Source organism: Peromyscus eremicus, chromosome 4 (assembly GCF_949786415.1).
Source record: "Peromyscus eremicus chromosome 4, PerEre_H2_v1, whole genome shotgun sequence".
NCBI lineage: Eukaryota > Metazoa > Chordata > Mammalia > Rodentia > Cricetidae > Peromyscus > Peromyscus eremicus.
In genome coordinates, this window is record NC_081419.1 from 7,766,011 (window position 1) to 7,790,034 (window position 24,024).

At 49.0% G+C, this 24,024-nt stretch overlaps 1 protein-coding gene across 1 annotated transcript in view; it reads right to left on the minus strand.

Moving 5' to 3' along the window:
* The window catches only part of Mvb12b (multivesicular body subunit 12B), a 160,152-nt gene that overhangs the window by 55,800 nt on the left and 80,328 nt on the right, over positions 1–24,024 (minus strand). Inside the window, exon 7 of the mRNA XM_059260114.1 lies at positions 18,319–18,413. Coding sequence (XP_059116097.1) covers positions 18,319–18,413 — 95 coding nt within the window. The remainder of the gene's footprint in view (positions 1–18,318; positions 18,414–24,024) is intronic.

Below are 24,024 nucleotides of genomic sequence, written 5' to 3' on the forward strand. Positions count from 1 at the left end.
CTGAGGTGAGGAGCCTCCAGAGCCACGAAGAAAAAATCCAGAAAGATCTGAATCATACTCTAGAACCAGAAGCCCTGTCACCAGCTTACAGCTGGCCGCACTCCTGTGTGCATTACTGCTTAAAAATGCAATGTATCAGGGGCAGGCGAGATGACTCTCTGGTTAAGGGTACTTGCCTCCAATCCTGAGTTCGATCCCCAGAACTCACATGGTGGGAGCACTGAGTCCCACAAGTTGTTCTCTGGCCTCCACAGGAGGTATGTGCACACTCCCTCAACACACACACACACACACACACACACACACACACACATTAAAAAAATTTAAAATGTTTGTATCAGTTGTAGGAAAGATCTCAAATTCAGTTGCTAATGTGTAGGCAAAGTACCTGTAAGAATAAAGGGCTACTGGGAGACTTGGAGAAATCAAAGTCAAGAGGCCAGTTCCCTGAGCAGGTGGCATCATTATGAAACTACTCAGCCATTAACTCCTGTTAAAGCAAAATCCACTGGACTGCCTTGCTGACCTCATCTCTAATCTAGACATTTGGCACAATGGGTTCCATTCGGTGACCTAGAACTTTCAGTCTGGATGCATCATGCTCTAATCATTAATGGTCCACTTGTTTGGCTCAGGTAAATGACATTTGCATATGCAAATTATGTCTAAATATTCTGTACTATTAATGCTAGCACTAATTATATAATAATAGTTACCAATTTCCACACAGATCAAACTTACAGTTTTGTAGCTATTAGGGAAATTGTGCTTTGTAATTAAGATAATCTTCATTTCCAGATGCTAATTAACTATATAATAATTAGTCTCACTCACTAATGCAAATGAAGAATTTTCATCTTTATTGATAAAGGAGTTACTTCTTATCGGTTAAGGAGCGGTCTCCCAAGAAATCTTGCCGAGAAATGCTTTTCCCTCTAAAGGTTAAAAGGTAAATCCATTTTTATCAGCCTCATTTGCAAATGCAAATGAGGCCTGATTAATCAAGGCGAAGATAAATGCGCTGGTCTTGTATCAGGACGGCATGTGTGGCTTACTGGGTTTCCCTCTACAAATACAGATAAACAGAGTCCTGCTCAACACCAGGCCCCGCCTGTTACCCTGCCTTTTGCTTCTCCAGGACAACAGGAAGGACAAGAAACTGCAGCGACTTACGTTCCAGCCTCCGTGGGAACAGGGGAGCGGAGAATTTTGTGAGTAAATACACAGGCCAAAGGGAAACCATGTTTGCTCGGATTATTAAGTTTTCTGTGCTGCTGCAGAACACAAACTGGCACCTCCCATCGTGACTAATGAGAGCTGCCTGGGCGAGAACAGAAGGGCTGACAGCCAGCGAGGCCTCGTTGGCAGGCCCCAGCCAGGGCCTCGCCGCATTCATCATCCGCTAAACCAATCCACCAATTCCGCACCACCATTTGTCATTAATTATGCTAATCAGCACGCCATTACTCTCTGATGACACTGTAGCTGTTATTAGCTAGTTATGGCTTTTCAGAAGTACAGCGATTGTGTATGCACGGGCTGTGCCTGCATTAGCCTACAGGGAAGAAATGTCCAATTACGAAAAGAAGAAATTTGCTATTATCTTTTTATAACAAACCAATTTAGTAATTATAAAAAGTCTCTGAACCCACACATTCTTTTTCTCCCCTTCCACCTAAAAAATAATTGAAACCCCAAAAATTTGCTTTTCAAGAATTTTCTGAAAGGAGTAAAACAGAGACATTTGAAAGTGGGGTTTGGGAACCACCTGCTTATGCTTTGGGGATACCCGGCCTCACAGGGTGTCCTCCCACCATGCCTCTGAATTAGCAGGACTACTTTACTGTGGTTATTTCAGTCATGCTAAACTCTGAAAGATGGAAGCACACCCATGTGACCTTCACAGCATGCTCACAGTGGATCGAGGCTGCTCCATAAGGATGCCAGGCTGTGCCTGCCTTACCCGGTGGCAGACACTCCCACAACAAGGATGGGGACAGGCCCTTTAACCCCTCGTTTTCCCTGTGATGCTGGCGGCCTCTCAAATGACCTTGGAGATGCACATGGTTCGGGGGGAACAAAGGGACTGTCCCTAGGCATCACTGTGGACAGCAGTCATGGCCAGGCAAGGAAAGACCCTTTTCCAAAATGCCAGGCCTTGGCAAAAGGCTTACACTGACCCCTGGTGTCAGCAGGGCCAAGCTGTGGGCACTTGTCCAAAGCAGGTATCAATCCCAAGTCTCCGAACTCAGGCTGGGAGTCTTTACCACTAGTTTGAGAAGCTTCAGCTGGATTAAGAGCTCATTAATATCATCAGAGTAAATGGGCCTATTAAAACATCTTTAAGCAGTATCTGAACATAAATCTCCCTAAACTATATTTAATGACTGTACTTAAGATACATTATATGCAAGTCTTAATGAGACATTAGATAGCATTTTGAAGATTAAAATTAGAGAATCCATATAAAGCCTGTCCACTTAATGTAGCCGTAAGCTATCCCGATGAACACATTACTACCAAATTATACTGCATTAGAACAAATATTTTTAATCATGTCTGATTTATGCATTCCCTTTTTGCATAACTTTCATTTAAAAAATCCATTTGTAGTTTACAAAAGAGTGTATGTGAAAGATGCTAAGTTTTTGAAAGTATCACGGAAGGAAGATGGAAAGAGACTCTTGGTGCTGTAGAATGCAACTGCTCCGGGTTCCCCAACTACATTTCTTCCTGTGTGGTTTCATGGGTGTAGCCACATACATTTGACTTTAAATTTCCTTCAGACCAGAATGAAAATAGAATTCAACCAAACATATTCTGAAGACCGGAATCAACAAAATGGATGCGTGTCACAGGTGCATCCAGGCACCCAGCACTCTGCCCCCTGCTGCTCTCTGCCTGTGTCCAGCGCTTCATCGGCAGATCCAGATGGACACACTCTGCTGCAGCATCGCGACCTTCTGTTTGCCTTGTGGAGGTGTCAGTGAAGTCCTGTTTCCATGCCAGGGCCCCGTGTAAAGACCACTTGGTGTGGTTACTGGAAGAGGGATGGCTTCCCCTGGGGATGGGGGGGATTTAGAGTCCCTAAGCAGACCAAATCCTCTCCAAGTCTGCTCAAACCAGATCACATTTTCCAGGACTGCAGAGTGGCTGGGGTGCTGGCCTCACAAGGAGCTGTGGGTCACAAAAGGGAGCCACGGGGTCTCTTTGGAAGACAAGTCAAAATTCAGATTATCTATACTGTATTTAAAATAATACATAGCTTAATGAGATTTCTTCTTTTTCAAAGTTCTGGAGATGGAGCCTAGGGCGTCAGGCATGCTAGACAAGTGCTCTGCCACTAAGCCACACCCAAACCCAGCCCCAACCAAAATGGGGAATTTTAATGCAAGAGAAAACTGGCTACCCCCTCCTGCATGACTCTTGAATCAAGGCAGTGACTTGAGGATGGGGCCCTCGAGGATGAGTCTGCGAGGTGTCTCAGACCCTGCTGGCAGCAAGCCTGAAGGTGGAGATACTAGCCAGGACTGGTTGTCATGAATATCACTGGGAGCAAGGATGACTCAGACCTGCTACCAGCTCAGATGCCTGGCAATAAACTGACACCTTGGAAGATGTGAGAACTAAATCGTTCCTGATGCCCTGTACCAAATGACCACCTTTTATGCAAGCTATTCAATTATGGAAGGCTTCTGGGATTATGCAAATCAAGACCAGTCAACCCACGACATTTCTCTTAATAGAATGAGATTATGCAGGCTCCCCCCACCCTCAAAAGAAGAAAGTAACACAATTCAAATACAGCAGTCATTAAAAGAAGACTCCTCCCCCTGCATGTGAACTGGAAAGCAGCAAGCCCATCTCTACTCCCTCTCTCCAGATAGCCTCTCCTAAAAAGGAACTACTCCATAACACAATTTTGCATTTTTAACAGTGCAAACGAGGGCATTCTTCATAAACAACAGCCACGCTCCGTGTACAGGAGCTCCTTTTTATTAGGGACACAGTGAGGAACAATGAGCAATGTGTTCTATTATTCTTTGTCAAATCACAAAACGCTACATTAGAATAACTGTGCTGGTCAATGTAATATAGTAGATTAAATTCAACTTCTGTGGAAAAACCACTGTAAAACAGCATGATAAGAAGGCTATAAAAAATTTAATTTTACTCCAAACTCCATCACAAAAAAAAAAAAAAACGGTGTGAAAAGTAATTTTGCATAATCAGTACACGCCATCTGGAACAATTAACCGATTTCTATAGAAGTATGAGGATCAGTCATATCTGCTTATTAAAGATCAGAAATTATACAAGTAATAAATCCTTGAAAAAACTAAGCGTACTCCCGCCTGTCAACGCTATTTTAACTTCAAATACTGAAGAACGCCTGATAAGGCTGAAAAGAAGAGATTAATATATGCAAATTACATCCAGCATTTAAAATCCCCACAACTGTCTCTGGTTTTCTGCCCCTTATTGCTGCCTTTATGTTTTATTCATACACCAACTCACCTGTCACTTCATAAGCTATAATATTATGGGGTATTATTAAACAGCATAAAGCCGTGCTTTAATTGGAAAGCTTCATTGCATTTTCCAATTATTTGGAGTAAATTAAAAGCAGATGCACATAGTTTAATAAAGAGTCTAATATCAGTTCCGGGAAATCAAAATTCATTGTCATTACTATGCCGTGATAGTTTTGCAAACTGTACTCAATTTCAGAGGTTTTCAAAAGAAAATCTGTCTATGCAATCTGTTAATTGTCATTCGGTTAATAACTGTTTAAATATCCAAACTACACAGCAGCTTCCTATTAAAAAAATTAACTATAGGCTTTCTGCAAGCAAACAAACAGAGCGAGAGCTCCTGGGCTGGGCCGGACTCTGCAGCCTTGGCGGCACCTTAAAACAATGGGTGGGCTGGGCTGAGACACCAGCCCACAGCAGCAGCCTGAGCTGAGGACAAAGAACGGTGGCAATTCTGTACTTCTCTCAGCACTGGCTGGGGTTACAGTCCTTGCAGGCAACTCTCTGTGGAAAAGGGTAGAAGCCGTTATAAATTGTGCTTTCAGAGGTCTGCACTGCTCAGCAAAAAATTAGCCTCCAAAGTTTTAATTGGTACATCCAAAATAAATCCTTTTAATGAGTGAATTAACTGATTCAGGACACAAATATGAGGGAAAAAAAATCAAAGAAAGCAAATGTTGTGAGCAATTTGTTCTTTAAAAATGGACCCCAAAGGGCCGTTCCCTGACTAGTTCACAGCCCTTGAGTGGAGTGATCTGGGAGCTCTTGGCACCAGCTGGCCTCAGTGCCTACAAGTGGACTGGACGGCCAGGTGAAAGGCTGTGTGCAAAACTGTTCTGAGTGGCTCTCAAGGACCAGTCTTCAAGGGTAGTCCTGGTGAGGAATCCAGCGGGCCGATGGAGCCCACAGCTACAAGTTGCAAACATACAAATACGTGTAGCGAACGCACTTACAAATGGAGGGTCAGAGAGCGCGCCAGCTGGAACGCTAACCTTTTCATTTCTGTACTAAGTGACAGACTTTCTCAAATCCTAGTGTGTAAATTGTAATAGGACCAGCAGTAATTGACTTTTAAACTCCACCCACCGCCAGGGCTACAATTAAGAACTGCTGCTCAGCAAAGTTCATAATTTGTAGACTCTTTCCCCCAATCCAATTAAAACCCAAGTCTTCTGAGAAGGTAAGAGGTAGGATTTATACCGCAGCTCTTGTTTCAAAGGGCAGAGTGGCCACATCCAATCTGGCAAGGCCAGTCCCCTCTAGGCCAGAAAGAACACAAGAGCTTTCTGCCCAATAGCCGAAAACCGTGTTCAGAGATGAAGATAAAAGCAATTCTTGTGCAGTGATCCAAAAAATAGCATCTCTTGCCCCCCCCCAAATTACTTGTTTTAATAAAGTAGACACACTGTGCCAACTCAACCATTTAATTATCTGCAAAAATGATGAGTCAAAACAATAGTTTGCAACAATAAATGACTAACCTCTGATTAAAATGTCTGTCCTCATTAAATCAAAATAAAAGGTACAATATCTTAAAAAAAAAAAAAAGTAGCCTGAAGAATTGAGCCATCTCAGCCTCCGTTGCCTTACCTGTAACAGTGACCATGACTTCCTGCCTGGACACTGGAGGAAGTTGACACAGGAACTTCCTGAGCACACATAAGATTCTATCTCAGATAAGCTGAGCAGGCCCCAAACCCAAAACCTTGAAACCTTAAAACATCTTTACCCAGTAAACTGGAGTCTCAGGCAGATAGTCAGAGGCAGGAGGGCGGGTGTGCCCTCAGGACACCACGGGGAGCTGAACAGCAGGCTGAGTGAGAGCAGGACTTCTGGGCAAGTGCAAGGTACCCACCCAGCTACCATTTCTGGAGTGCCCTCTGTGGATGTTATTTCTAATCTGATAAATGCCAGAAGAGAAAAATGTGATTCAAACTTATGAAAGAGAAAAGGGAATGGCGATGTTACATAACTCATCTCTAGTCACACGTCTGGACAGGACAGCATCAGGCAGGAATGGCTTTAAGACCAGTTCCTCTCTGGAATAAGACCACAAATACTGAGTACCTCCTGTGTACCTGGTCTGGGGCTAGGTGCTCAGCATGCTGGGAAATGAGATGTCTTTGTTTTGCTCTCCTAGCTGAACTTTGGCTGTGAAGACAAGTGTGTGTGTGTGTGTGTGTGTGTGTGTATACATGTGTGTGGAGGACAGAGGACAGAGGTCAGAGGTCAGCCTCAGGTGTCATTACTCAGGAAGGCTGTCCACTTCAGTCTCTCACTGGCCTGGAGCCCTCCACTAAGCTAGGCTGCTTGCCATGAGCTCCAGGGAACCTTGTCTCGGACTCCTCGGCACTCTCAGTTTTTTGTTTTTTTGTTGTTTTTTTCCCCGTGGTTGCTGGGAGTTGGTCTCAAGTCCTCACACAAACCCTCCCTCTACTGACCCAACATCTTCCCAGCCCTGAATGGCCCTGAACAAGACATGTCAGCCAAAGGTTGGGCTCCTTCCTTAGAACTGGGCAATCAAGCACAAGGCCAAAGTTTTGCAAGAACCAAAATCAACCAAGAAGCTCACTGGCCTAAGAAGCCACCTGCCCTGAGCCTACAAAGGTGACACCACCTTCGGCAGAGACAGCAAGAGTTGGGGACCAGGTGACTCTCAAGACAAAGAGCCTTCTCTAAGGACAGAGTTCTGCTGGCACTGGATATACTTCAAGTAAACACACAGGGAACGAACATAAAAGCCCAGCCTGTTTATTGCCTCTAGGTAGTGAGCAATTAAGGATGCCTACGGGTGTCACCAGAAGCGATGTGTAGGGCCAACAAGGCAAGCTTTACTCTCTCATTCAAGATTATGGATGTCGCCTCGCCAGTGGATCAAGAGATTGCTCATGCTGTAAAGCATGCCAGGCGTGAGAAAGTGCTCGCCAACAAAGGATCTCACCTTGGAGGCAAGTTCAGCATCATTCACCGTCTCAGAGACGATGGTCAGACAAATCTGAGTTCGAAGAGTCTCATTCTCTGTGACATGTGATAAGTAATTCCATCCCAACCCCAGGCTGGAGGACAGAAGGTGCTTTACTTATGTGTTTGTTTGTTTGTTTGAAATAAATAACAAGGGGGCTTAGGATCATCACCACTATAACCAAGAGGAAGGAAGAGCAGCGCTGAAGGAAAGCTGAGCTGAGCCGGGGGCTGGGGAGACTCAGGTGCTCTGGCGGCAGCAGCTTGCTGTTCTTAAGTGGGCTGGGAGCTCCTCTGTGCAGCTGTCAGAAGCTAGACGCATATGTCCCCAGAGAAGGAAGGACTCTGGTGTGAGACACTAGGCGGCTTCTGAGCTTATTACCCGCACCTGTGCGGCTGGTCCTGCTGATGCCTATGCCATTGCCTGGCAAATCTTAAGGCGCCAGCCTGAGCCTCACATCCTTGAGGCCAGGTGGGTGCAGAAAGAGGGATGTGTGAGGTGAAGGGAGTGGGCTGGTGGATCATGGGTCCTAGGCTGGGGATTCTCCAGAGGTGGCTGGAGCATAGCATTGGCAGCTATTCACTATTCCTGGCTCTGACTTCAGTGAAGGATGGCCCTCTGGAGGCCTGAGCTAGAGAATGAACTTTGAGGAAGGAGAGGCAGGTGACACTGAGGTGGTCACCAGTTCAGATGGGACTCCTGCCGGTGGACAGAAGTAGGAACTCAAGGAACAGTAAAGCTCACAATAGGGAGAGGAATGTTGAGGGTTCAATCCCAGCATGTGGCATGGTGGGCTTGGGGCTACCCACCAGCACTTGAAGGTTCACAGACCCACAAGGGGACACTGGTACCCAGAGATCTCTAGACAGAGACTTACACAGCACAGCCAGTGTAGCCCCACCTACTGATAAGGGGTGTTGACGATGCTTCCTATACTCCTTACCTGTCCTGGACAGGGCCTGAGAATGGCAGGGAGGGCCTTAGAGTGCTGTGGTATAGCAACACTCCTGTGCATGGATCCAATCCTCACCCAAACCCACCCACATCCCCCTCCACAGAGAGGGGAGCAAAGGCAGAGGACAAACTCACCCCTTGCCCAAGGTCACTTCAAACCAAGCGGCCCACAGAGCCCATCATTCCTGATGCCCTTGGGACTTAGAGATCCTATCAACAATATGTTCAAGGCCTCTCTCCAACTGGGTCCCAGAGGATGGGGCTACTCGTGATTTCAGACAGACTGAGGCCCAGCCTGATACCTGCCTGAATCATTCTGGGTTTGTACACTTTCACCCTTCAGTTCGACAAAGGGAAAGGAACACCCAGCAGTCCAGACTGAACAAGAGTCCTGGCCTCAGGGCCTGATGTCCAAACCTGAATTCAAATCTCAGCCCTGGGTACAACTCCCAGCAGATCCCTCCCTCCAAACTCCTCCTGCCACCTAGGAAGGGCTGTCTTGGGAAGGACATACATTTTAAATTAGTGACAAAGTGCACAAAAAAGTGCACACCAGAGCCTTGCACACATACTGGGGAGGGTGGGAATTATTAGATACATTATTTCAATTAACTCAACCCATTTTAATAAAGTAACACCAACTTCAGCTCCCTAAACACATTTAAATGAAAGAAGTTACCTTAATCACACCCTCTCCCTTCTCAGCTGATGGCTTATTACCAAGAGAGAAGCTGAGGGGAACAGAAGGTAAACCTGATACACAACCCTTTCCAGACAGCGGCGTCCAGAGCAGACCCCGGCAGGGGAGTCCAGAGCAGAAGAGCCGGGGTTAAGTACACGTCCTTGGTTACTAGAATGTTTTGGGCCAGTCTGCAATGGTGTTCTCTGCCAGACAGAGAAGGTAAACAGCTGGGGAAGAGGGAGTTCCCAGACCAGCCCTTCTCTGTCAGGGTGGTGTCTGGACAGAGTGCCCATGACATCTAAGGGCTGTAGATGCAAAGCAGCAGGCAGTATCTTAGACCACCTTGAGTTGCACGTATCCATGGTACCTATGGCCCTGGCGGGTGTGACCACACCTGTCTCAGACAACTCAGCTGTTTTTGCCAAACTGATGTGGGAGATGGATGGGCTTCCATCCAGACCTGGTGCTCCTCAGATCCCTGGAAGGGAACTCAACCTGAAGCCTCTCTGTGAGTCCCCACCAAGGTCCAGCCAAGGCGCTTGTCTGCCTCACCTCTGAATTTAAGGCATTGCTGTCCATGTTCCACCAGGCTTTCAAACCAAACACAGACTGAGGACGCAGTGGGAGGCGGCTACCTTCTTAAGAGCTCTGAAGTACCTGCCACCTCATAATATTTTTATTTTCCACAATGACGGAACTGGAATGCGTCTTGGTGCTCCCCACCTGCAGAGTGCAGGCGTGCACACAGGCCTGGGCAGCCGTCAGCCCCCATCAAGCATTTTTCCTGCATACACCGAAGGCGCATACAGGAAGATTTTATAGACGCTGGCAAGCTCTGCCTGCCTGGCACTTCCCTCCTTCCTGCCCCTGAGCCGTCATCCTGTCGCCTCCCCGAAAGGGCCTGTGGGCTGTCTGCCACAGAAAACAGCCCACTTCTAAGTGATGATGCGTGTCGGCATCCTGGCTTCCAGAGGTGCTGGATCAACTGTGGCAGAGAGCCTTTACTGCCTGATCTTCTGGATTGGGGTGGGGGAGGACATATTTTCTCAGAAGAGAACATATCCATCAGACCTCTGTAAGGGAGAAGCAGGCTACGGTGAAGGCCATGCTAGGCACGTGCCAGTGTGTCCCAAGTCATCTTTGGGCTCCTCCACAGATCATGCCCTGCAGAGAAAGGAAGTATGGACCGCACCCATATCCTACACAGCTTCCTGCCTTGCAAATTGTTTTTATATCAAGCCCTGAATCCTCTCGCAGTGGGGTGGGGTGGGGCTGGACAGTTCTTGTATTTCTCAGCTGTGAGAGTAACTACAGCATTGTGACACTCGCCTGAACTATCATGATTCAAGGCTCCAGGGGACGCTTGATGTATGTTGTTCAGTGTACAGCCTGGGAGGCTGCTCCAAGCAGCTCCCTCTCTGAAAGCTGGGTAGCATGTATCAAGACTCTGAACACGTGTCCCATCAGCGACACGATGGTTTGTTTGTCAACAGGCCTCCTGTTGATCACGGGAGCCCGGGGCCTGCCCTGGCCCTTGGAGTCTGATAACCAACGGAGGGAGGGCGAGCAGCCTTGCTCCTCCTGTGGACATCGTTTACCTCTATCTTCCTGGCTTAGAAAGTGGAGAAGGCCACCTCCAGGCTTCTGAACAGGCGTCTGTCTGTCTGCTGAAGACGCCCAGCACAGGCAGCATGGGGGCGAGCCAGGAGGATGGCAGCAGACTGGAGGGGACTAAAGGCTTTGAGAGCAGCTTGACACTAGGTCTTTGAAGATAGTTTGGGAAAGGTGAGTGGGCTCAACTGCTGTTGTGCCTGGTGCAAAAGCAGAGACAAAGGCAAGGACCGAGAGAGTGACCGGGGCTGGCAGGATGCAGGCGCCATGTGTCAGGTGGCAGTCAATCCAGGCAGGTGAGGTCTGGACGATGTAGTCACTAATGGCCCGGGGATATGGGGAGACATGTCAGTTTGACCTGAGAAGAATGAAGGGCCCAAGCTGTGCTTGGAGGAAGCATTTCCCACCTGGGCAGCTAGAAGTGAGGGTTAGAAAAGGCCTGGTCAAGCAGGAGAGCTGTGGGGGCGCTCAGCATGCCCAGGCACCTGCTTGGGCTGGACCACAAGCTTTATGAAGTGGGGATGCAGAAAACGAAGAAGGGCCATACCAACACTCAGTGCTGAGGGTTCACAGGGCACTGGCCAGCCATGGGCGGGGGTGTCAGGCTCAGTCCCTCTGTGGAGTCCTGTGGAAACGCTCGCAGCCGCAAAGCTCCAGAAGGCTTGAGCTCTGAGTGCCCCGTGAATGTGCCTGTGCGTAGTGTTCATTAACTCCCGTGACATGGCGACCATGGTGAATGTACAAAAGCACATCCAATTAGCCAGGCCTCTGTGAGTATTTGCACTCTTAAATCTTTTTGCATTTCGAAAGGGTTAAAGCTTATTATTAGCATATAATTTACAGTCCTTTCTCCCAGGGAAGGAATAATGCACAGTAAATGCCACATTCATTTTAATAATACATGTTACAGTCTGTGCCCACATCTGCACAAAGGTAAAGGAGACAGATTTTTTTGACATGTCCCACTCTGCCATCTAAACACAGGCTTTTTGTTTCTTAAGTGACGGAAGGTTTAATCAAGAAAGCAGGCAATTCATCAATCGAAACAAGGCAGCGTGCGTGCGCCTGACAGCACACACATGGTTGTGTACAGAGCGAGCCTGGCCACCTGTCAACCACCCCTTTACAGCAGGATGTACAAATACACTGGGTGATCAATTCCCCATCCGCTTCTGCTCAGCTCTTCTTTTCCTTATTATATTTTTCTTTAGATTCAATTTCATTGTCAGTCGGGGCTGGGGCAGACGAGCAGACAAGGTGAGCCATGGCCAGCACAGGTGGTGACAAAAGTCCCTCCCACCTCTGCCACCACTTACTTCCTCTTGACCCGAGAGCTGCCGTCAGTCACGCTTTTCACTGCGTTCAGGGACTTTCCCCACATACTGCACTCTGTGGCTGTGTCAAGTTGCCACTCTCTGCTGAGACCTTCGCTGCATACCCAAGAATTCACCTAACCCCTTTCTAACTCATTCTGGGTGTCTCTGAGCACCCCAATAGAGGATAAAAGGAAGCAGAGGTCAGAAACGCAACATCACCCAGGCCATGAGTGCATGTCCACCAAAGACAAAGGCTGTAGGGACACTGGGACTGCAGAGGCAGTGTCCCTCATGTGCTCCCACAATAGGCAAGGTGCTTTCCCTTGGTGGCGATCATTGGTGACCCACTCAACCCATGCATGAGCTAAAAGGAGACCCAGAGCATATGCACAAGTGGACTCAAGTGCAAATCCTGTTACCCAAGACCTCACCGCTTTGCACCAGTGACCAGGGTCAGCATACCACACAGGTCTGCCCTGCTATCTGAGCCTCAGATCTCTCATCCCAACCCTGCAATACAGCCTCACGCTATAGCTCAGACTGGCCCAGAGCTCACAGCAATCCTCATGCATAACCTCCTAAATGCTGAGATTACAGGTATGAGCAATCACATCCAGTTTCATTTTTTACCCCCTCTCCCCACCTAGAGAGAGAGGGAGAGAGAGAGAGAGAGAGAGAGAGAGAGAGAGAGAGAGAGAGAGAGAGGACTAATCACTCCAAATGAAAGGAACCGTGTTTGGGATGAAATGTTCTGCTTGTGTGGTGGCGAGGTTTTAAACAAGTAGTCCCTGAGACACACAGACTCTCTGCCATGAAGCACCCCACCCCCAAGACCCTTCACCACAAGATAAAGAGCTGCTGGCAGAAATTTTATCCCATTGGATGAAATGTATAAATCACGAGTTTCATAATACTGATAATTAAATGTCCATCTTCCCATTTAAATGAGAACTGGATTAAAACTGCATGGAGAAAGGCTGATCCTCAGAAATCATTAATTATTTTTAATTGCTTCGTGCCTTCACAGCCCACGTCAGAGTTCCACAGCTCATGCACAGATCTGTGTTTCAGACAAAATTGTCTTCTTTTCTGCCCTGACAAGAGGACGGACTTTGACCCAAGCACCTTCAGCCCTCCTTGGTATCAAGCGTCTTGAAAGGAAGTGGTTTTTAAGAGAGTAGCCACAGAGGTCAAGAAGACAGTTTTTCTAGTGATCAAAGAGAAGTCGGGGTGGTGGTGGGGGAAACCTAACGTTGGGGAGTGGGGAGCCAGGGCAGATCTGGGTGTGCCTTTCACTTTGGTGTATGGCCAGTGATGCTGTCGGTGGGGCCACCTGCCTGGGTGGTGGACAAGGATGAGTCCCCACCTCTGCTGGGCACTAGCCCTGGTGTTTCTGTACTGTGGTGCTTCCTCGGGACCTGCGTGTTGGGAAGTTTGGATTTCCTCACTTGCCAGCTTTCACTTGTATTTGCTTAATTTTACTACCTTAAACTCCAATGTTAGCTTTTATTAAAAAAACAAAAAACAAAAAAACCTAGTTTTCTGGGGTTTAAAAGGCAAGTGGAGGGAGGGAAGGGAAGGGGGAAACAATGTAATTATATTTTAATTTCAAAAAAAATTTTAAGAGGCAATTTTGCAAAGCTTGTAACTGTAGCCAACAAAGGCCTGGGCGGCCAGCTTCCACAGCTCTGGGGGCTTGTTCATTAAGCACATCTGCCACGGAACTGAAGAAGCACCCTGGATTAGGAAAGTGACATCAAGTCCCCTTGGCTAAGTCCCTCCTCACGGGAGTCCTCTGGTACAGATGTGCCTTTCCTGGTAGACACCTGGCATAGTATTCCACTTACAGGCAGGAGGCTGGGAGGAGTACCCAGTGCCCTAACATGCATCTCACAGAGGTCTCAAGTGGTGTGGGTCATTTCAACTGAGAATGGATACCTTTCCCCAGGGCTGTATGAACTGTTCCCATCAAACACCATTATTGGCACAGAAAGTTGGGGAGGGTGCTATGAAACACCCCCCCATGTAAATATTTATAATTCTCTCATCCATGTACAAAGTTGCCTGATGGACCTGCTACTTTCAATCTGTATCTGGGGGATTATTATCCACCTGGGGCATCTTACAGACGGCAGAACTGAGGAGACAAGGCTGGCTGTAGCGAGACACGCACATGCAGAACCACTCCGTCATTTCATTCAGCTTTCAGGAGAGCATACCTGGAGCTGTCCTGGGAGGAAGGGTTATTCTCTGTGATCAGGAAGAAGAACACTTAGCACCTCCCCACCAGAGACTGAGAGTCAAATCCAGAACTCACTGCCAGAGAGCCAGCCAGCTGCACCCAGCACCCCATCCTATTCCCCACACCCTATCATTTCCTCACATGCGTGCTGATTTTGTTGTATGTATTTGGGGCTCTAACTAGCTGAGCACTGAAAATCCCAACACACTTCCCCTAAACCTACAGTCTTCTAGGAGTCTCACCAGAAACCCCCTTACAGTAAAAGTGCACGTCCTAAACCCTGTAGAGGATCTGAGTTTTATCCAAGGAACATTCAGAGTCCACAAACAATCTTAGTTATCAAAAAGGGAGGGGGTGGTTTCTTAAGAACCCTCTGAGGTTAACCCAAGAGCCACTGAAACAGTATACATGGCTGATGTTGAGTTGAGGCCCATGCTCTGAGTGTGCCTTATTTTTCCCACAGGTGTCTCTCTAGTTTAATAAAAGTACAACCCTGCTTCATGCTGGCTCATCCTGAAGTCCCTTTTAGTATCAAACCCAACAGTGTCCTGTTTTACTTGAGTCTAGGTTCCTAAAAGAACTTAGACACTTCAGGCAACAGAGTGCAGCTGCGCCTCTCTGTCCTTGCTACTGCTGACAGGGATAAAATGCCAAAATAGAAAACTTTTCATTAATAAGAGATGCTGGGCTTGAGAGATGGCTCAGTGGCTATTAGCCCTGGTTCTTCTTCCAGAGGACCTGGGTTCAATTCCCAGGACCCATGGGGTGGCTCATAACCATCTACAACTCCAGTCCAGGGGATCTGGCGCCCTCTTCTGGCCTCCGTGGGCACTAGGCAGCACACAGTGCATGTACAGACATGCAGACAACACTCATAGACATAAAATAAAAAGAAACCAATCTTTTTAAAAGTAGCTTAAAAATAAGATATACTCAAAAAGAAAAATGTTAGCCAGGGAAGTCTATAGGGTTGGTTGTGGAAGATCTTGTCAGATCCACTTGTGATGCTGAGGCCCATGCAGAGAGATATTCCTATGTCTATGGAGCGCACTCCGGAAAGGACCGCGTGAGAGGGACACAGGCAACTGCTCGCCCACAGTCAGAGGAAAATGCCCTACACATGTCGGTGTGGATCTTTCTAGAATTTATATCTTAAAAATGAGAGCTCATTGAAAATTCAGCTGTCGTGGTTTTTTTTTTTCTTACTTGGCAACATTCTGTGTACTTTATTTATGGCTAGCTTTAAAAGCCAGGCCACTGGACAGACAGTTTGTAGGGCATCCTTGTACTGGACATGTGAGAGACACCCCCCACACCTTCTCTGTCCGCTTTACAGTATTACTTTTAAAAGCAACAGTCCTCATCCTGGTGGGCACTCCCCTCTTCTGATAGGTGAGAAAGCACATCTGTAAGAACTTTGTAGAAGGCAGTCCCAGGAGAGGAGGGTGAGGGCCAAAGAACCGCTCCACAGCTTGTTTTGCGGGGAGGGATTCAAGGGCACAAGGGATATAAATAGTTTAGAATTTTAGCACCGAGCCAAAGTTCTTCACTCTCTTCCACGAGCAAGAAACAATCCTCTGGACTGAGTAAATCATGGCCAAGCTGCCTGGTGAGTACTGAGCACCGAAAACCACTGGGTGGGTGTGAAAGGGAGGGCCTCACAGGCAGGGGACAGGCTGGCTGGAGCGGGTGGCCATAGGCCATGGAAGCATTCAGGTGGCAGATCATGTGACTACACACTGAAGGGTTCTCACACGGTTTCTGGGCAGAGCAGATGCTGGCTTAGTACTTCTCTGCCTGCCTGGCAGCATCCTGGATGGTCTCTGCTGCCACCACAGAAGCTCTGAGCTAAGGCTCTCTGTGTAGGCATCAGGGTGGGAGGAGACTGTCCTGGCCCAGGGAAGAGGGATCCGTACCACTAAATGCCACTGAACCAACACTGGAAAGTAAGTGTCCCCACACCTATCCAACAGGACTGCCTTTTCACATTTCTAGTTCCAGTGTTTTGATATCTCCTTATCTCAGCACAGGGCTGTAAGTTAGACAAATGGCTATCGTCGATATCTCCAGAAACCACAGAGAGCATGCCAGAAGTTTGCATCAGGGCTGAGCACTGGAAGAGTGGAGTGGCCTGTGCTGGCAGCTGGGCAGAGAAAGTCTGGTGATTCGTGTCATGATTGGCTGAACTCTTACTGTGGAGAGTCAGAACTGGGCTAAGCTGCTTGGGGCACATGGCACCTTAACTGTTTTTGGATTAAACCTCTGGAAACCCTTTCTTTATGCCAAACTGAGATGTATGTCACTTGGTACCAGATAGTTATGTGGGGGTCTCTGTGCCCTTGAGTCAAACAAGACAGAGGCAGGCAGCCAGTATGGGAGGATGGAAGGAGGCAGATGAACTTCCCAGACCCCTGCCCGGGTACCATGGTGAGCCTGCAGGCCTTGTGGAGTCCCCAGGGCCTGCAGGGTGCTTCTGGTGGCACTGTGAAAGCCTGCTCCTGGCAGAGAGATTTGGTGCCTACAGCTGTCAGGGAGACTTGAGCTCTGTGGCCTGGGCTGAAGCCTCAACTACCTCTGGAGAGAAAATCCCAGATTGTCATTTACATAAATGGGACTAGGAGTTTCTGACATTTCCCTGTGTCCCGAGGCTGTTACCTTGCTATTTATTGCTAAACCAGCAGCTGAGATGAGCCCAGTCAACACTTCATCAAAGCTGCACTGAAGAACCAGTGGGCCAGAGGCAGAGGGAACATTCCTACCAGACCAGAGCATGTGCCGTGTGGGCCATTTGCTGAGCAAGCATGAACAGCTGGGAAGTCCATAAGGATACAGGGATGGTGGGTGTGGCCCAGTGTCAAAGCCAGAAGATTTGCAAGCTGCCGAAGACAAGAAGTGTGTGAGGGCACCTTGCATGGTCTGAGGGGAGTGGACCTGGGTTTCACAGTCCTGTTACGAACCACTCTGCCACTGAGCATGTGGGAAATAGTCAGCTTCTGTACAGAACAGGCCATCTTCCCACACTTGTTAAGTTCCCTGATGACGCCCCTAAAACAGCCATGGTGCAGAAGCCATGCTCCCCACACACTCACCCTCCCGTCCTGCTCCTGGAGTGCAGCCAGGGCCTAGACTTGGGGCTCCCCCTCCCAGCAGGAGTGACTCCAAGAAATGGAACAACCTGCCTTTGCTTTCACATCCAAACCTATTAGGGAGTGATCATAACAAGAGGAACGCACAGTGACAAGAATCAGGCCACTGTTGGAGCTCATCTATTTAGTAACCCAAAGTTGCAGTTTTAGAAAGAAAAGAGAGGGAGAGGGAGAGAGAGGGGGAGATTACCTTTAAATAACCGATTCATTATGGGACACGAATGAATGTCATGTTCCCATGTTCGAAATGTCACTCAGCATTAAGGATGTGTGCTGGTAAGTGGCAACCATTTACCACATTCCCTTGACAGACAGACACCTCTGTCTGGGGCCCCAGCGACAGGAGGCGTTTGTGGGTTTCCTGTGTTCTTAGCGAGTCACCTGTACGGCCTCACACCCCATGAATCTCGGTTCTGCAGCGAGGCCGACCCACTTCCCCTCCCCGGTGAAGTCCCTGCCACAGTAACACTATCCATTTCGAGGCTGAGCACAGAAACCACAGGCACAGACTGGGTGAGTGAGGGGGAAGAGGCTGTGTCCCTGCTGGACACATGCAGGCTCTGAGAAGTGAGGTGAGGAGAGGCAGGAACAGGGCAGCCCGGCACTGCTCTGTATGTGGTGAGTATCCCCCGACCTTCCCTCAGCCTCAAACACCCACACATGGTCCATCGTCAGCCGCCAGACATGCATTTGGCCTTTCTCTAAGTTCCAACACACAGGGAAGGGAAGGCCAGGTCCTGCAGGGAAGGGACAGACAGGCCTGGCGGGGGGCGGGGGCGGGGAGAGACAGGGGGGGAGTGAGACATAGCAGCATGGAGAAAGTGGCCACAGGCACAGTTCTGCACTGGCCTGCTACAGTGGCCGGCATACCTGATATGGCATACAGATTGGAGAGCTGGTACTCATAGTCTGTACTGGCGTTGTTTCTGCCTCGGAAGGTAGCCGGTAGTGTTAGTGAGATGTGCCTGAGAGAGACAGGAGAGAAAGGTGGTTACAGGAGTGTGCAGTGGCCCCTGGACTCCGAAAGCACATGACGTCATCCATAGTTGACCAGCGGTGGGCAGTGGCCAGGGCAGGTGCTTCTGTAGACCTCCATCTTCTCCCCCAGCCTTGGCCTCTCAAGGAACCAGCAGCCATCTTCTTCCAGGCAACCTGGCCCAGGCCTCAGTGTGGCATACAATGCATCAGTATGACCAAAACACCCAGGCTCAGAACAGCGGCTTCCACACCCACCACAGCTGGCGAGTATTTCACTATCAGGTCAACTGAGGAAACCAGCAACCTCTGGCAGTGAGCATGGCACCCTGTTTTGAGCCACTGTGTCCTGTGCCCCTCGGCCCGAGGACTCAGGAGGTGCTCAGGAAAGCCCCTTCCCTAAGTCCACAAAGCTGGTAGGAGCCTGTGAGCAGAGAGTGGAAGTGAGCCACACTACTCAACATGCTCATGGCTGCCTCCAGCCAATACTGGCAAGGAGAGCTATTGCGATGGGGTACAGGGCCCAGCAGGTGCGGGCAACCAAGCACCACTAACTTCCTGGAGGGATGCCTAGGGGCTGGCTTGGAATAGCTCAGTCACCTATGCTCGGGCTATACCCAGCTATTGCTCAGAGTGAAGATGCTGGTGGGGCGATCACGTCAGAATTCCTGTTCACCCTTCAAGGCCTCACCGCCTGCCTGACTGTATTCTCTCAGGGCTGAGCTGTACTCAACAGCAGGGCCAGATCTCAACTTTGCACCATTTGCTAGGACAGTTTCTATCTCAGAGCAATTATTGACTACTTGTCAACCCAATCAAGTGTTGAACTTAATCCTCTCGGTCCTTCTGCGGTACCAACTGCTGCTGGCTCCCTCATCGAACTTCTCTGGGTGGTGTTTCCCAAATGGACTTGTGGGTCCCATGCTTCTCTGCCATGGAGAGAGGCAGGTGGGCGAAGGAAGAAGGCAGGGGCTGTGGCAGCCACGACAGCCACAGTGGCCAGGAACTCACGAGGGGAAAGGAGAGTTTCTGTTCATGTACGTGGGGTGACATGAGGGGTATGGGATGTGGAACTAAGAGAGCGCAAAGGCAGGCCTAAATCTTTGAGGAAGGAGCCACTCAGCAGACAAGTATTAAACAGAAATCAAGTTTCTACGTTGTTTGCATGCATTCCTCTCTCAGGAAGGAAGCAGGGACTTGGGGCTGAGGAGAGATCCCCAGTGCTCAGGTAAGAGGAGCTGAGTCTGGAGTTCTAGTTCCTAGTGTCAGACACAGGGTGCCAGCCTCACGTCCAACGCCTAACTTCTCCACAGATGATAACGTACGGAGGAGGAACAGGCCCCTCCACAGCAAAACCAGTAAGAAATTTGGGAATGAGAGACAGCGGATCCCCGTGTCTTCTAGAGGTAATAGCAACTACTATTTAAAGGTATGCTGCCTTAGAACTTGGAGAGAGGTCATTCAGGCAGGATGGCAGTGTCCTGGCCATGTTTCTGAAGCCAGCAATGCCACAGACCCAAGATCCCTGCCACACACTAGCACAGCAACCCCAAGTGACAGTCCACTGTACACAGATGGACAGCTAGCGGCCTGGCCTCTGTGGGTCAAGGGCACTGCCCTCCAGACTTCACTGGATGTGGGATTCAATCTCAGTGCTAGCACTCCGGAGCTGGGTGGCCTCTGAAGGATGTGCCATCTCCCAGCACACAAAGGTTGTTATGTAAGCAGAGCAGGTACCACTCACAGTGAACCCTTTAACTTGGTGCGAGGGTTAATCTTGTCAACGCGATGGGATTAGAGATGGGATTTTCCATCTCGATGAAAACAAGTCTCTGGGCATGCCAGAAAGGCAGTTTCCAGATCAGATTGAGGTGGGAAGGCTTACCCCAACTACGAGTGGCACCACGCCACAGGCTGGGGCCCCTGGTTGAACAAGGAGAAAACAAGCTGTGTAGCAGTGCTTATCTGTGCTTCCTGACTACGGACGCAGTGACCAGCCGCCGCAGCTGCCCCCACGCCTTCATCACCAGGACAGACTCTACCCTCAGAGGGTGAGCTCACATCAACCTTCCTTCCTGAAGTTGCCGCCATCCTAAAGTCCTGGCTCCTGAGGGCCTGAGAGCAGAGCCAGTGCCAACCCACCAGGACTACCCCTGCCTTAGATTGCACCTCGCTGGCTGTGAGGCCCTGCCAGCTTAGCCCAGCTCCCACCCTCACATTCGCCAATCCCAGACCTGCTCAGGCCTTTGCCCTTGCTATTTCTGTCTGCCAGGAATACTCTCTTGCAGCTTCCCAGAGGCTGGTTTCTCCGGCCAGGCCGCCTCACAGATGCCTGCCTTGGCTACCGGTGAAGAGATGCCCCCTCCCATGAATTCTTTTCTAATGATGCCCCCCTTGCTTCCTGCACAGCCCTCCCTCTGTGGAGAAGAATTTGATCTCCATCACTTCTTCTCCCCTCGAGAGCCCCAGTGCTGAGAACAAAGCCCTGTAAGCTGCACTTGCACACTTCAGGGGAGATCCTGTAAAATTATCTAGGACTTGCTGAATGAATAAATTTGATTTTGACTTGTAATTAGGGATAATTTTGGGACTCTTCCAGCAAGGCTTCCCACTTGCCTCCTTCTCATCCTCAGGACTGGGCTGGTTAATGGTTTGGAAAATGCAGCCCCCTCTGACTCAAGGATAACTTCACATCAACAGTCAATACTCTCCTTGTGGCATGGCTTATAAAGCCGATGACATCAAACAATGGGGGGACAGTTGAAGCTCTGGGACAACTGTGTGCTCAAACAGTTCAAGGTCTTTGTACAAATCTTAGGAGATTGCTGGATGGGCCAAGCGGGCACCCATGAAAAAGAGGGGACAGTCTAGTTTCCACACTGACACTGGAACCTGCCGGCCCCAGGCACGGTCAAATCCAGATCATGGCACTGCACCGTGGCAGGGAAGGGAGGGACGGGGCTTCACAGGGCCAGTCCATTTGCTTAGCTCTTGAGCAGCTGTGTCAAAGGCTGCACAGCTTCAAATGCCACCAAGATATTCCAGGAGGTGACCTGGTGCCATTGTGTAACAGAAACAGCAGGATCACAGGAGTGGGCTCCATGGGCAGACACAGTGGCTGTGGAGACACCCTAATGACCAGGAAATCTAAGGGGCAAGCTGCCCTCCCCTCGGGAGTCTTAGGGATCATCAGTGAGCAACACTGCTACTTGAGTCCGGTGACACTTTGTCCACCATCTGGTTGACAGACAGGCATGGGCGCAGCCTCCAAACCCTAGAGAGCCTTTGTCCAGCTTTTCTTCCTCAGGACCTGCCCCGGGGAGACAGGCTGTACCCGCAGGGCTGGGGCTGGATGCTGCTTCTGGAGCCATTACATCAGTGCAGAGGGGCTGGCGTTCTGGAACAGATGAGCATCACGCTGTGCCAACAACAGATCCAGCTAAATAGATGCTAAGGGAAATTTCATTCTTGCCCCCGAGTCAGTGTGAGGCACCTTATTCAATTAACATGGCCACTAAGCCTCAGACAGCCCTGTACAAAAGCCCTTCAGTTACAGATGACATTTTATTATGTGACAGTAGTTGCCAGCACAATTTATTTCTTTTGATTCTGCCTTTTCCTTGCTAATTTAAATCCGTATTTTCTAGTGTTGATTCCAGGTCTGTGTGAATTTTTAAAATGTGACCATCAATCTTGTGGACCCAGTGGTCACAAGGAATGGGGACGGCGCTGCTAGGCAGCAGCAGACCCTACCGTCTCTGCAGACAGCTGAGGGCAGCAGCGGGGGTGGGAGTGGGGGTGGGGGTGGGGGTGGGGTGGGTGGGCAGCAGCTAATGTGCAGCCGGACATGGCTGATGTTGTCATGTCATGTCCCCTGTACAGCTAAAAACTGAACCGAGGGCTGGGCAGCTAGGTCAACAGTTAAGAGCACAGTATGCTCTTGTGGAGCACCCACATCAGATGGCTTATAACCATCCACAACTCCAGCTCCAAGGGCCCCAACACCCTCTTCTGGATTCTGCAGGCACCTGCACTTACATGTACATACTACACATAAAAATAATCATACACATAATCACAAAATAATAAAAACAAATATTTTTAAAATGACAACAAATGCTAGGCCTGGAGAAAATAGGCACAAATCTGACTTTCACCTTGGGGCATATTCAGAACACTTACTGAAGGGGACTCCCACACAGCGGGGGACTCCCTTCCAGACCCCAGATTAGGCACAAACCACACCCAAACACCTGTTTTCACAGAGAGATCCTTTATTAAGCTGGGAAGAAAAGTTAAAGTGGCTGCTTTCTGACTCTGGCCGAAAAACAGCAGCAAATGATGTTGCAGGTGTCACTCTTAAAGGGAGAAGAAGGGGAGGTCTCTGTTAGGATGGGCTAGGATGCAGTGGTAGAGGAGATGGGGATGAGGGAGAAGGGGAGGGGGATGAGGGAGAAGGGGAGGGGGAGGGTCATCTGTCCAGAGGGACAAAGGACGTCTCTGGATAGAGAGGAACAGGCATGGCCCTTAGGCAAACGGCGGTTCGTAAAGGGAAAGGGGAAACCCCGAAGTAGGATGAGGTGTTTAATTTTAATTGGTCAGGTTAATTAGGTGAATCAAAGGGAGCTTTTGATTGCTGGACCTTGGTAGTCAGCCTCAGGAGGAGGAAGTGGTCAAATTGACCAAACAGACCTTGGTGGCTAGCTTTAGGACTGTAATCTAAAGGATTTTAGCAAGGCAGAGGGAATGGGGGAAGGGGAAGGCCTGCCGGAGCCACATGCTCACCAGGCTGGGCAGAGTCTCTTCACTTACAACTTAACAGAAGATAACCCAGGATAGAATGACCACAGCATTGGAACCGACACATCCCTAAGGAAAAACAAATAGCAAATTTGCCATGAAAAGACTTACTAATCATGAGTCAGGAGGGACATGCAAGTTCACAGCACAGTACAGCCCTCTCTACCTTCACAACGGCTGGAATAAAAGAGATGGGTATTGTCAACTGTTGGCAAGGACATGGGCAGCCAGACCCTTCAGGGGGCACCGGCAGGAGTAGCAGTACAGTCACGGCAGAAAGCAATTTTCACTTTAGTTTTTAAAAGTTGGCTACACCTATTCACACAACCTACCGAGGAGAAAAAATGTGTGTGTCGACACAAAGACTTGTTCACAAATGTACTCTGGCTTTATTTGCCATAGTGAAAATACTGAGATCAAAACAGATGTGTAATTCCAGGTGACTGGGCTGGGTGACTTGTCATACTATGGTGTCACTCAGCAATCAAAGAGGAACAGACTACTGATATGCAAAATGGATCAATCTCAGGGCAGCTATGTTGAATAAAACAGGATAGAAGGGAATATGCATGAGATGACACCATTTCTAGAATATTCTAGAAAATGCATGTAATCCACAGAGCCAGACCAGTGGTTGCCCAGAGGAGGAGGGATGCTTTACAGGGGTGCACAAAGGGCTTGTGGGGGACACACTTGTGACCTTGGTTTTGGTGAGGGTCTCACGTGCACATATATCCACATTCAAACGTATACACAGCTTACAACATGCAAATCCCACTTCAACAAAGCAATAACACTCTC